This window comes from Stomoxys calcitrans, chromosome 5 (assembly GCF_963082655.1).
Source record: "Stomoxys calcitrans chromosome 5, idStoCalc2.1, whole genome shotgun sequence".
In the NCBI taxonomy this organism is placed as follows: Eukaryota; Metazoa; Arthropoda; class Insecta; order Diptera; family Muscidae; genus Stomoxys; species Stomoxys calcitrans.
The window spans coordinates 141,569,616-141,584,099 of NC_081556.1; the positions used below are offsets into that span (position 1 = coordinate 141,569,616).

General features: G+C 39.5%; 2 protein-coding genes across 2 annotated transcripts in view; one reads left to right on the top strand and one right to left on the bottom strand.

Moving 5' to 3' along the window:
* The window catches only part of LOC106086997 (tyrosine-protein kinase receptor torso), a 147,592-nt gene that overhangs the window by 46,029 nt on the left and 87,079 nt on the right, over positions 1–14,484 (top strand). The window contains exon 4 of the mRNA XM_059368461.1: positions 1,417–1,496. Within this exon, the coding sequence (XP_059224444.1) occupies positions 1,417–1,496 (80 nt within the window). The remainder of the gene's footprint in view (positions 1–1,416; positions 1,497–14,484) is intronic.
* LOC106087965 (uncharacterized) lies at positions 12,392–13,553 on the bottom strand. Its single transcript, XM_013253197.2, has 2 exons — positions 13,445–13,553; positions 12,392–13,337 (listed from the first exon to the last, which is right to left on the bottom strand). Exons 1-2 carry the CDS (start codon positions 13,457–13,459, stop codon positions 12,489–12,491), a joined length of 864 nt encoding a protein of 287 aa, XP_013108651.2. The 5' UTR covers positions 13,460–13,553; the 3' UTR covers positions 12,392–12,488.

Consider the following 14,484-nt stretch of genomic DNA (forward strand, 5'->3'; position numbering starts at 1 on the left):
AGAGAGCGCCATTCTCAACCAATTTGGCTGAAATTTTGCACATGTCATTTTGGTATAAATTCCAACAACTGTGCCAAGTAACGTCTTCTGACAATAGCACTAAGTATGGCCCGAACCGGTCTATAGCCTGATAAAGCTCCCTTATAAGCCGATCTGCCGATTTGACTTCTTGAGCCTCTAGAGGGCGCCATTCTCAACCAATTTGGCTGAAATTTTGTACGTGTCGTTTTGGTATGACTTTTAATAACTGTGCAAACCATGGTCTAAATCTGCTCATATAAACCGATCTGATTATTCGACTTCTTGAGCCTCTAGAGGCCAAGTTACGATTTCCAACAATCACACTAAGTATGGCCCGAACCGGTCTACAGGCTGATATAGCTCCCATATAATCCGATCTTCCCATTTGACTTTCTGAGCCCCTGGAAGGCGCAGTTGTTAAACGATTTCACTCAAATTCTGCACATAGTGTTTGGGAGCAGTTCATACCATCGCGGTATAATCGAGGCGACGATAGGAAACCTGGAAGGAAGGGAAGAGGTTTCAGATCGGATACCTGTGATGATCGGATACCTATTACTGAAAGTAAGTAAGAAGGAGGTCAGTATAGCTATTGGAATCATAACGGGACACATAGGACTACGAGCTCACTTATGTAAAATCGGTGCGGCAAGTGATAGCATGTCTGGGAAGATGATGAGACGTTGGAGCATATCCTTTGTCATTGCCCGGCTTTCGCGTCTAACGGATACCGGCACTTAGGTGGGGACACTATACCAGACATAAACCAACTAAGGGGAGTGGTATTGAAAACAATAAAAGATTTTTTGAGTAGCACGAAATTCCTAACTTAAAATTTTCTTTACAGAGGTTACTTTATAGTTTTTAGAGCGCACAACAAGCCGATTACTGGCTTAGGTGTATGTCCATAGGGGCATGGGGTGGATTAATATCTGCAACCTCTTTTCAACCTAAACTTTGTTATAATTTCCAACATGCATGGTAAGTTTTGTTGAAATCGATCTTTAATCTGGTACAGCTCCCATATAAACCGATCTCCCCATAAACCCTTTACTGGAAGCTTAAATTTTTGCCTGATTAGCAGTTTTTTTTTAGCAAAATCCATGATTTTTGCTTTCCTATGTAGAGGTGTGAGTGCGTTACAAAGGTGGTAAGGACAAGTTACCCATTTTATGGTATCCTATTCGTTATTCATTTCACTTCACTTACACATGTTGACACCACATTTATACAAAAATTTTGCTTCGTTCCACGTTGCCTTTTTTCTGGATGATGTAATTTTTTTCATTGAAATCTTTTAAAATTGCTCGATTTTAGGGCTTTTGCGCCAATATCGTTTTGCTCCATTGACTTTTCATTTCTAATTTTTTTTTTAATTTTTGTTTTTATTTTCAGATTTGACATGCCATTACGACATCATCTGTTTTTCACCCGAGAGTGCAGATTATGATGTACAACCTCTGGAAATACGTGATGTAAGTAGTCGATTAAAATTGATTTTGTGCCAACAAAATTTTGATTAAAAAATTCTTAGAATTTTGTGGTTTGGTAAGAGAACAAAACGATAGCGAGAGAGCAAATAGATGAAATAGTTCAGTTGATAAAAGTTACAAATTTAATTTGATGCCTTTAAAAATGTACGAGGGCTGCTATGTAAATTTCTAGCCTAATAATGAAAATGGAAATTTTTATCATCAAAAACGGTTGGACTATTTTTCAAGGTATCCTTCACAATTTGATCAAACAAATTGTCGTAGCACTTTTTCCACTTCGATTGAGACACCTCCAAAATATGGCTGTTGAATGCTTCAACAGCATCTTCTGGCTACGAAAATCAATGACGAAGCATTTTTAGCTTAAAGTGAGGGAATAAAAAGAAGTCAAGTCAGGGATGTATGGTGGATGACCCATCCATTCGACATTTTGGCCGGTCAATAAAGCGCTCGGTTGAGCGGATGTGTGAGAGCTCGCATTGTCATGGTGAACAATGATTCGTCTTACCTTGTTCGATTCGTCTTCGGTTTTCGAATTTCTCCCAAGACTTTCGGCCAGTGTTGCCAGTATTGGGGATATCTCCTCAAGTTGGGGATTTATTTTCGAAAATGGGGACTAATTTTTTGGGAACTTGAGGATTTGATTAGGATTCGGAGGAAAAATTGGGATTTTTTGGGGAGCTATCTTCTATTCAAACGATAACAATCTATCCAGTCCAATTTGGTAATGGTTATCTTTCCTGTACATCTGATTTGCATTGAATGTGTAATGCTAAACAAAATGACCATATATCGCTGTTAATTTTTTACAACTTCAAAAATCTCACTAGACTACTTAACTCATAAAGTTGTGCTAATCTATCTCTAAAAAAACCACACATTGTTTACGACAACCATAAAATAGGCATTGCTTATGGCAGCCATTAATATTCTCTTAACCTAAACAAATAAAACATAAAAGCATTAGATTGTCAATTTCTTTTCTTATCAATACGGGATATTTTCAATGTTAAACAAACCACAAAATCATTATCTAGCTAACGAATGATTCTGTTCGAATGATATTCTTCCCAATCACTAATGGTGATTTCGATTCTGAAAAAAATGTTACACTAACGTTGCACTTGTGCGGGACAAAAAACAACAAATTTTGCCCATGAACAGGAACAGGGGCAAACTTCTCACATATCAATGAGTGCAGTCCGATTCCAGTTTAAACTCAATTATACGGGGCCTCCTTTTTATAGCCGAGTCCGAACGGCGTGCCGCAGTGCGACACCTTTTTGGAGAGAAGTTTTACATGGCATAGTACCTCACAAATGTTGCCAGCATTAGGAGAGGAAAACCACCGTTGAAAATTTTTTTCTCATGGTCTCGCCAGGATTCCAACCCAGGCGTTCAGCGTCTTAGGGGGACATGCTAACCCCTGCGCTATGGTGATCTCCTGCGAAAATAAATATTCCATGGAAAATTTTGTTCCATATAAAGTAAAAGAAGGCGCAGCGGAGCGTGCCCGGTCTATCAATAGTTTTGGATAATTGCCATTTGTCGACCGTAGTTAGTACAGTTTGAACACATTTGCTCGAAATTTGAACAAATCTGAAAACATCCACCGGGGTCCATCAAAATTGGTTCAGAATTAGATATAGCTCCCACATTGTACCTACGAAAAGTCGAAGATACACCCAGAAAAGTTAGTCTGCTGATATCAGCAAACACTATCTGCTGACATTAAATCACAAATTTTAAACTTCTGAATAGATTCGTTTAAAATTGTTGAACTTCTAATCAACTATTGAGGGATTTGGTATATGTTAATAAAAATATTTGTCAATTTAGGGTTTAATTTAAATATTTATGACATTTTTTAGCTTTATTTAACTTTTTACCAAAGAAAAACAGCAAAAGATATTTGCTGTTTTAGCAGCAAATTACTGCTGTCCCATTTTTCTAGCAGACTTTCTACTGTTACAGCAAACATTTTTACGGTTTTTACTAACAAATTTCTTTGAGTGTACAAACGCAATGACGACCTTGGTATATCCTCTAACCCCCCTTTATAAAAATATTTAAAAAAATCAGAGGATTCATTCATTGTTATTCACATTTGTTAGCTAAACATTAAGTAGTTGGACTAAATCAAAATTGCTGGGTAGAGAAAACTATTGGGTTGCCCAAAAAGTAATTGCGGATTTTTTTAAAAGAAAGTAAATGCATTTTTAATCAAACTTAGAATGAACCTTAATCAAATATACTTTTTTTACACTTTTTTTCTAAAGCAAGCTAAAAGTAACAGCTGATAACTGACAGAAGAAAGAATGCAATTACAGAGTCACAAGCTGTGAAAAAATTTGTCAACGCCGACTATATGAAAAATCCGCAATTACTTTTTGGGCAACCCAATAGTAAATGGTGTCTAAATCTATACAAACGATTTTCATGGCATGAGAACGAACATCAAAAACTAAATCCTTTGAGTGGACAAATCTTTTAGCAAATAAAAATAAAACAAGTAAAAGCGTGCTAAGTTCGGCAGGGCCGAATCTTGGGAACCCACCACCACATACAAATGCAAATTTTGCCCATGAACATGCCTCTAAGGAACAGGGGCAATATTCTGCTAAAATATGGGAGCTATATCTGGTTATAGACCGAATTGAACTGTACTTTGGTTTGTTGAGAGTCATAACAGAACACTATATGCAAAATTGCATCAAAATCGGATCAAAATCGTGGCTTGTAAGGGCTCAAAAAATAAAATCGGGAGATCGGTTTATATGGGAGCTATATCATGTTCTTGACCGATTCGGATCGTACTTAGCACAGTTGTTGGAAGTCATAACGGAACACCACATGCAAAATTTCGGCCAAATCGGGTCAAAATCGTGGCTTGTAAGGGCCCAAAAAATAAAATCGGGAGATCGGTTTATAAGGGAGCTATATCATGTTCTTGACCGATTCGGATCGTACTTAGTACAGTTGTTGGAAGTCATAACGGAACACCACATGCAAAATTTCGGCCAAATCGGATGAAAATTATGGCTTCCAGGGGCTCAAGAAGTCAAATCAAGAGATCGGTTTATATGGGAGCTATATCAGGTTCTTGACCGATTTGGATGGTACTTGGTACAGTTGTTGGAATTCATAATTAAACACCATGGACAAAATTTCAGCCAAATCGGATGAAAATTGAGGCTTTCAGGGGCTCAAGAAGTCAAACCGGGAGATCGGTTTATATGCGAGCTATATCTGGTTGTAGATCGATCTAGACCGTACTTAGCACAGTTGTTAGGAGTCATAACAGAACTTCACATGCAAAATTTCAGCAAAATCGGACGAAAATTGCGGCTTTCATGGGCTCAAGTATTCAAATCGGGAGATCGGTTTATATGGGAGCTATATCCAAATCTGAACCGATATGGCCCGGTATAACAGGGAGCTATATCACATTTTCGACCTATTCAGACCATACTTGGTAAGTATGTTGAAAGTTATAGGTAAAGTCATTGTGCAAAATTTCAACTAAACAGGGAAGAAATGCACCCTCTAGGGCTCAAGAAGTATAATCGGGAGATCGGTTTATCTGGAAGCTATACCAGGTTATAAACGGATTCAGACCATATTTGGCACGTTTCTTAGAGATCATAAACAAAGTTACTGTGTAAAATTTCAGCCAAATCGTAGAGAAATAACGCCCTCAAAAGGCTCAAGAAGTAAAATCGGGAGATCGGTTGATATGGGAGCTATATAAGGTTTTAGACCGATGCAGAGCATATTTGGCACGTGGATTGAAGATCATAGGAGTAGTCATTGTGCAAAATTTCAGCCAAATCGGATAAGAATGACGCAATCTATAGGCTCAAGAAGTATAATCGGGAGATCAATATATCCGTGAGCTATATCAGGTTTTCGACCTATTTAGACCATACTTGGCAAGTATGTTGAAAGTCATAGGAGAAGTTATTGTCCAAAATTTCAACTAAATTAGGCAATAAATGCGCCCTCTAGGGCCTTAAAAACGTATAATCGAGAGATCGGTTTATATGGCAGCTATGACAGGTTTTAAACCGATTCAAGCCATATTTGGCACATATTTTAGAGGTCATAAACAAAGTCACTGTTCAAAATTTTTTTTACCGATTTTTTAAACCGATTCAAGCTACACATGGCACGAATACTAGATGTAAAAAAATCACTGTGCAAAATTTCAGACAAATCGGATAAGAATTACGCCCTCTGGAGGCTCAACAAATAAAATCGGCAGCTATATCAGGTTATTGACGGATTCAGACCATAATTGGCACATATATTGCAGGTCATACGTGAAGTCATTGTGCAAAATTTCAGTCAAGAACTGCACCCCCTAGGGGCTCAAGAAGTAAAATCGGGAGATCGGTATATCAGAGAGCTATATCTGTTTATCGACCTATTTAAATCATACTTGGCAAGTATGTTGAAATTCATAGGAGAAATTATTGTCCAAAATTTCAACTAAATTAGGCAAGAACTGCGCCCTCTAAGGGCTTTAAAAAGTATAATCGAGAAATCGGTTTATATGGCAGCTATGTAAGGTTTTAAACCGATTCAATCTTGGCATAAACATTAGAGGTCGTTAAGAAAAATACTGGGCAAAATTTCAGCCAACTCGGATAAGAATTACGCCCTCTAGAGGCTCAAGAACTAAAATCGAGAGATCGGTTTATATGGCAGCTATATCAGTTTATTGACGAATTCGGGTCATATAAGGCACGTATATTGAACGTCATACGCGAAGTCGTTGTGCAAAATTTCAGTCAAATCGGATAAGAGTAGGGCCCTCTAGAGGCTCAAGAAGTAAAATCGGGAGAACAGTTTATATGGGAGCTATATCAGATTTTAAACCGATTTAAGCCATACTAAGCACGTATATTAAAAGTCATAAAAAAAGTCACTAGGCAAATTTTAGCCCATTCGGATAAGAACTGCGGCCATGGAGATAGGTTTATTGCAAATTGCAAATTTTGTTGATGAGCATTCCACTAAGGAACAGGGGCAAACTTCTCACATATCAACGAGTGGAGTCCGATTCAAGTTTTAAGCTCAATGATAAGGGGCCTCCTTTTTATAGTCGAGTCCGAACGGTGTGCCGCAGTGCGACACCTCTTTGGAGAGAAATTTTTACAAGGCATAGTACTTCACAAATGTTGCCGGCATTAGGAGGATAAAACCACCGCTGAAAATTTTTTTCTGATGGTCTTGCCAGGATTCGAAACCAGGCATACAGCCTCATAGGCGGACATGCTAACCTCTGCGCTACGGTGGCCTCCGGAGATAAGTTTATATGGGAGCTATATTAGATTTTAGATGGACTCGAACCATACTTGCCACATTTGTTGAGTGTTACAGAAAACGTTATAGTACAAAATTTCAAATCGGATAAGAGTTACGCTCTCTAGAGGTTCGGAAAGTCGATTTATAAGGGAGCTATATTTAAATATGGACCAATATGGTCCATTTACAATGCCAACCGAACTGCACTTACGGGAAGTATTTATGGCAAATTTTAAGCACCTAGCTTTACTCCTTGGAAAATTAGAGTTCTTTCTACAGACTAACAGATGGACGAACATGACTTTTTCAAATTAAAATGTCATGGCGATCAAGAATATACTTTATGGGATCGAAGACCAATATTTTGTTGTGTTACAAAAGGAATGACGATATTAGTATGCCCCCATCCTATGGTGGAGGGTATAATGACATTGCTCTTAAACTCAATAACAAAGCCAAATTAACTGGAAATAGGATTTTGCACTTAAAAAAGGTCATACTCAGACATTGGCCAAATGCCAATACCACAAACTAATCCTGGCGAGAACATCAAAAAAAATTTTCTGCGGTGGTTATCCCCTCCTAAGGCTGGTGTCAATTGTTAGGTACTTTGCCATGTAAAAACTTCTCCCCAGAGAGGTGTCGCACTGTGCCACGCCGTTCGGACTCGGCTTTAAAAAGAGATCCCTTATCATTGAGCTTAAACTTGAAACGAACAGCACTGATTGACTTGTGATACGTTTGCCCTTGTTCCTTAATTGAATGTTCATGGACAAATGTGGATTTGCAAATACTGGGACTGTATATACTTTGGTAATATACAATCCCAGTATTTGTATTCAGTATTGCTGAATACTTCGGATCCATGCCATTATGTTTGACTCGCACAATTCCAAGCACCACAAATAAAGATTTGGCAATCCGACCAAGGTTAACAATTGTATCTACAGCGGTCAAAAAAAGTATTCATCATTAGCAAAATTGATAATAAATTCACTTATTTTGGGTAATTGAAGAAAATTTAAAGTAAACAAATAATGCAGTTTTATGCAATAGTTTATTTTTCGTAATATGTTTTAAAATAAATTCAAAAAATAAATTTAATTAGCGCAAAAAATGCAATTTTATATAATAACACCAAAAACAGAACAAAAAAAGTATTCATCATTGATGTGCTATCATCAAAGTCAAATTCAAATATTATTTGGGAATCCCCCTTTTCTGTTTTATTTAGTAAAGGAGGCTTTGCCCTTGACAGCAAATATTTAATTTCATTGAAAATATAGTTTTTGTCAAAATGGGTCGTAAGCAAAACGAGGTTTCTGATGAGGTAAAAGTTTTGATAATAAAACACCACAGGAATGGTTTAACTCAAAAAACTATCAGTGAAATATTAAATAGACCACGATCTACTATACAATCCATCATCAGAAAGTGGACAGAAACGAAAACTGTTGACAATAAACCAAGATCTGGTCGACCAAAAGCACTTTCAGTTGGAGATGTGCGTTGGCTAGTGCGGCAAGTTCAGAAAACTCCGAAGACAAATGCGACCATTCTTCGTAAAAACACTATGGAATATTTAGGGAAGGAAGTTACTACACAAACAATTCGAAATACACTCAAAAGGCATAGTTACAGAGGAAGAACTGCACGTAAGAAGCCCTTTATAAATAAAATAAACCGAGTGAAAAGGCTAAACTTCGCAAAAATGTATGTAAAACAGCCCGAATCATTTTGGAAAACAGTCATTTTTGCAGACGAGAGCAAGTTTAATCTTTTTGGGTGCGATGGAAAGGTCATAGTGTACAGAAAACCAAATACAGAGCTTGAAGAACGAAACACAGTTGCTACTGTAAAACATGGTGGAGGTGGTTTAATGGTTTGGGGGTGTATGGCGGCTTCAGGAGCGGGAAATCTTGCAATTATTAATGGAGTAATGGATCATAAGTATTACATTGACATTTTAAAGAGGAATTTAAAAGATAGTGCTGTAAAACTTGGGCTTGGTAATAACTTTCAATATTATCAAGATAATGACCCCAAACATTCTGCTTTAAATACCAAGATGTGGATGCTGTATAACTGCCCCAAAGTCATTAAAACTCCTCCTCAAAGTCCCGACTTGAACCCAATTGAACATCTTTGGGAACATCTCGAACGCAAATTGAGAACGCGAAATTTTTCGAGCAAGAGTCAAATGCAACAGGTGATAATGGAGGAATGGACTAATAGAGACCAAAATATAACCGCTAAATTAGTCCAATCGATGTCAAACCGCTTAAAAGAAGTTATAAGACGCGGTGGTCGAATAACAAAGTATTAATTTTTTTAAATTATGTTATTTATTTTTTTGTTTTTTTGCAATGATGAATACTTTTTTTGTTTAATTTTTTGTGTTCAGCTGTAAAATGGCCCTTTTTGTTCCAATAAATACTATTTTTTTCTTTAAAAACAATGAAATTGTGTACATATATATCACACAAGCACTACTGCATCATTAGTTTAATATGTTTTTATTCCAATTGTCTTTTGTAGACTTATTAAAAAAAAAAACATTGAATGATGAATACTTTTTTTGACCGCTGTATATCCACCGTCGCCTCTACCAGCGCTGCTTTGAACACCATCGCTTTGACCACATTTCGCACTAGAGCCATTACAACCTCTACACAGTGAAATAGAATCGAAAAAACCTAGTCAAATATGTGCGTGCCATATGAGAACGGATAAAGATAACTCTTTGAAGTTTGAGCAGAGGTATTATTTAGATCATGTGCAAAACATCAAGGCCCTAGGTGGTCCGGACGCCTCTTGGCCCCTAACGTTGGTCACCTCGGCATGTCGGAAAATCGTTTGGGCCAAAAATTAGTAATGCTCGAATTTGTTTATAAAAATCCCCAAAATATACAAAGATGATTCTAAAATCGGTATTTTTTTAATGAATTTGCCTTGAATTTTGCACATGATCTCGATAACACCTCAGCTCCAACCATTTCAACTTTCAAAGCGTTATCTCTATCCGTTCTCATATGGCATGTTTTTTACTAGTTTTTGGTCGATTCTATCTCACTATGCGCTGCTCTGACCACCGCTTCTTTGACCACCGCTTTTTCGACCACCGCTTCTTTGACAACCGCTTCTTTGACCACCGCTTCTTTGACCACCGCTTCTTTGACCACCGCTTCTTTGACTACCGCTTCTTTGACCACCGCTTCTTGATCACCGCTTCTTTGATGAGATGATTCTAAAATCGGTAGTTTTTTAATGAATTTGCCTTGAAATTTTGCACATAATCTCGAAAACACCTCAGCTCCAACCATTTCAACTTTCAAAGCGTTATCTCTATCCGTTCTCATATGGCATGTTTTTTACTAGTTTTTTTTTGGATTCTGTCCTATTATGCGCTGCTCTGACTACCGCTTCTTTGACCACCGCTTCTTTGACCACCGCTTCTTTGACCACCGCTTCTTTGACCAACGCTTCTTTGACCACTGCTTCTTTGACCACTGCTTCTTTCACCACCGCTTCTTTGACCACCGCTTCTTTGATCACCGCTTCTTTGATCACCGCTTCTTTGATCACCGCTTCTTCGACCACCGCTTCTTCGATCACCGCTTTTTTGACCACCGCTTCTTTGACCACCGCTTCTTTGACCACCGCTTCTTTGACCACCGCTTCTTCGACCACCGCTTATTTGACCACCGCTTCTTTGACCACCGCTTATTTGACCACCGCTTCTTCGACCACCGCTTATTTGACCACCGCTTCTTCGACCACCGCTTCTTCGACCACCGCTTCTTTGAACACCGCTTCTTTGACCATCACTTCTTTGGCGAATGCTCCTTTTTCCACCATCCTAAGCTCCTATTCTAGAGCCTCTACCACCTCCATAGACATAGCCTCCACCGACGCCTTTATAACCTCCACTGCCGACACCACCTGTGTAGCTTTTTCATATTTACAGCCATAAGGCGAGCCACGGGCAGCGCAATTTATAACTGCCAAGGTACCAATTGTTACCTCTAGGACAAAAGAAAAGAATTTGTGTCAAAATCCTTTAATAATCCTTTCCGGCAAATTATTTTCCGCATCATCTTACCAAAATTTGATTCATAATGAAGAATTTCTTTCATAGTAGCTTAGCTTGTGCTTTGAAAGACTGAAATGATTTCCATTTTTAAATGCTTCGATGCCACTTCCATCTCTAATGGTCTCAGGTTACAAAATGGAAATATTCTTGGAATTATTACGGCTGCTGTGATGTTGATGTTGAAAAATGTTAGTGAAAAACGCAAACCATGATTTGTCCAATGCCAATGATGATGTTGGTCAATGGCAATGATGATGTTGGTGATGTTAATGACAATAGTCAAAATAGCTGCTTAAACTTAAAGTTTGCTAATTTTCTTGCAGCAAGTTTAAGGTTTCATCTGTTTTCACATTTGTCAACATTTGTCCTTTATTAAAAAAATTCTAAAGACACAATAAATCAAATAACAAGTAAAAGCGTGCTAAGTTCGGCCGGGCCGAATCTTAAATACCCTCCACCATGGATCGCATATGTCGAGTTCTTTCCCCGGTATCTTTTTTTTAGGCAAACAAAGGAAAGGATAGGATAAAAGAAAAGAATTGCGATTTGGACCATAATGGAGTGAACTATGCGGAATAACACCCGAGTTTGACAGTTCCAAGCCTGTCCCTTGAAGTCTCGGCAGTTTAAAATCAAGCCATTTTCTCATACTCGAGAATAACAAAAATTCAGTCATCCTGGCATTCACCTCTAAACTGAATCCAGTAGCCCAAGAGGACGTTGGCCTAAGAGCCGTGGCCAAAATCTTAGACTGAATATCCCAGAATGTACCTATGGCCAGAATAATCAAGTCGGCAACATAAGCACACAAGTCCTCAAAGAATCCTAACGACCACAACATTAAAAAACATTTTCAGCGGTGATTACCCTCTTAATGCGACACTGCGCCATATTAAAACTTCCCCCCAAAGAGGTGTCGCACTGCGGCAAGCCGTTCGGACTCGGCTATAAAAAGGGGGCGCCCCCTTATCATTGAGCTTAAGCTTGAATCGAACAGCACTCATTGATATGTGAATGGACAATTTAGCATTTGCATTGTACTAAGACCCGATATGGTCTTTGGGGCAGTAAAAACACCAACCTTAGAGGGGATAATGTTCTGAAAATCGATTGAACGAGGTCCCTCTGTTTGTCGAAAAATTGAGAAAAATTTTAAAAGCGTTAAGCTAGGTATTTTGTATGCCCAGATTATTCGGCTAAGATTGTAGGTTAGTTCTCCCCGGTAGCCGAGTTGGTAGCGTTCTCGGTTTACCAGTGGGTGGGCCAATTCCCACTGAAGATCTGGTCTGTCGCTACTTTGGCATCACCATGGACTTAAATGTTCTCAGTGAATCTGTTAATATACTGCCAGCCTAACCTAACCTTACCCAACCTAGGTTTGTAATCGTTGTTGTTGTTTTAGCAGCAAATTTTTTTTTATTGTTTTAACTAACAAATTTCTTTGAGTATTAAAATAAAGCACAACCATAGAACATAAATTTTTTTTTTATGAAATGAATCACTTTTATTGCCGTTTTTGTAATGATCACAGTTAATATATGACATGGGAAAATAGTTTCGTTGATGACTTCCTAGTAGCCGTGTTTCTTGTAGCCACCTCCACCGTAGCCTCCACCGCTACCACCACCATAACCACCGCCGCCTCCACCACCACTGCCGAAGCCACCGCCACCGCCGCTACCTGAGCCAAAGCCGCTGCCACCACCACCGCCGCTACCAAAACCTTGACCACTCAAACCGTGACCGCTTGAACCACCAGATCCAGGTCCGCCGAAGCCGGAGCTGCTGCTAGAAAAGCTGCTGTGACCAGCGGAACCACCTCCCAAACCAGAGCCAGAGCCAGATCCTGAGCCAAAGCCTCGACCACCGCCCAGACCACTGCCCTGACCACTGCCATGACCTCCCAATCCTCCTCCACTGGAACCGCCACTATGACCACCAGGTCCACCAGATCCACTGAAACCTCCACTGCCACCGCCTAAACCGGAACCGGAGCCGGAGCCAAAACCGCCGCCACCTCCATGGCCACCGCCTAAACCATTGCCGGAACCACCGAAACCTCCGCTGCCGGGTCCACCACCACCGCCATGGCCACCAAGACCACCGCTGCCACCAGGACCAAAGCCTCCAGCACCTCCACCCAAACCTGAGCCAGCTCCTGATCCAAAGCCACTGCCTTTACCACCGCCTAAACCTCCTCCCTGACCACCGCCTGATCCTGGGCCAAAGCCTCCGCCATCATGACCTGCTAAGCCAGAGCCACCACCGCCGCCAGGACCAAAACCGCCTCCACCACTACCACCTCCTCCTCCACCACCTCCACCGCCGCCGCCGCCACCACCTCCATAGCCTCCATATTTACTGCCATAAGGCGAGCCATTGGCAGCGCAATTTATAACTGCCAAGGCAACAATTGTCACCTACAATGAAAGAAGAAAACGTGGAAGGATTTGTATTAAAAATCCCCAAATAATCCTTTCAAATGTCACACTACAATTCTGGCAAATGCTTTACGGCATCGACTTACCAAAATTTTATTCATATTGTGCACTTCCTTTCACCCTTGATTAGCTTGTGCTTTGAAAAACTCAAATGCTTTCCACTTTTATATGCTTCGATGGCACTTACATTTCTAATCGCCTCAGGTTACACATGCCCTGGAAATCCCCGAGAGCAGTCTGCACATTCTACCTTGAAGCCCTGTACTTTCAAATAATCACGGCTGCTGTTTGATGATGATGATCATCATCATCATGATAAGGTTTTTGGTGGAAAAATGCTGACTATGGCATTTCCAATGGCAATGATGATAATGATGATGACGTTCGTAAAGCTGATTAGATTTTATTATTTTGCTTCTAGTTTTAGATTTCATCCGGTTTCACAATCGTTTCATCATTTGCCCTGTTAAAATTGTTTACATTCGTTGTTTACATTACTTTACACAAATCAATGGAGAAGATTTCAAATCTTTAACAAAAAAAAAATTCCAAAACCAAAATTTTACTTAAAATCAGAAAAAATTACTAAACTCACAAATTTTTTTATAAAGTTTAAGTCTGAGATTCCTAACCCTTAATATCAGATCGTTAATTCTAATATCCGGCAAAACTGTAACATCCAATCCTACATTAAATCCAACCTAACCTAACATTAGGCTGAAATTACGATCAACGGTTCCGGCTTCCCTTGTCCAGACTTACATAACCTAGATGAGCTAAAGTTTGCATCATCAGCGTGTTGCCTCCGGTTATAAATGTTTCAGCTGGTAAACCATCGGCTCCTGCTACCTTGTTGTTCGGGTTATTGGTACCTCGACCTTAATCTGACCAGACGGTATTCACTCTGGCCACCGTAGCGCAGAGGTTAGCATGTTCGCCTATGACGCAGTAGGTCTGGATTCGAATCCTGGCGAGAATATCGGAAAAAATTTTCAGCGCTGGCAACATTTGTGAGGTACTATGCCTTATAGAAATAGGGTCTCAGACTACCAGGCACCGATACCGATTTGAGGAATAATCTTCGTGTTTCGCTTTCCGGGCAGGGAGTGGTATGCTGCTTTTAAAG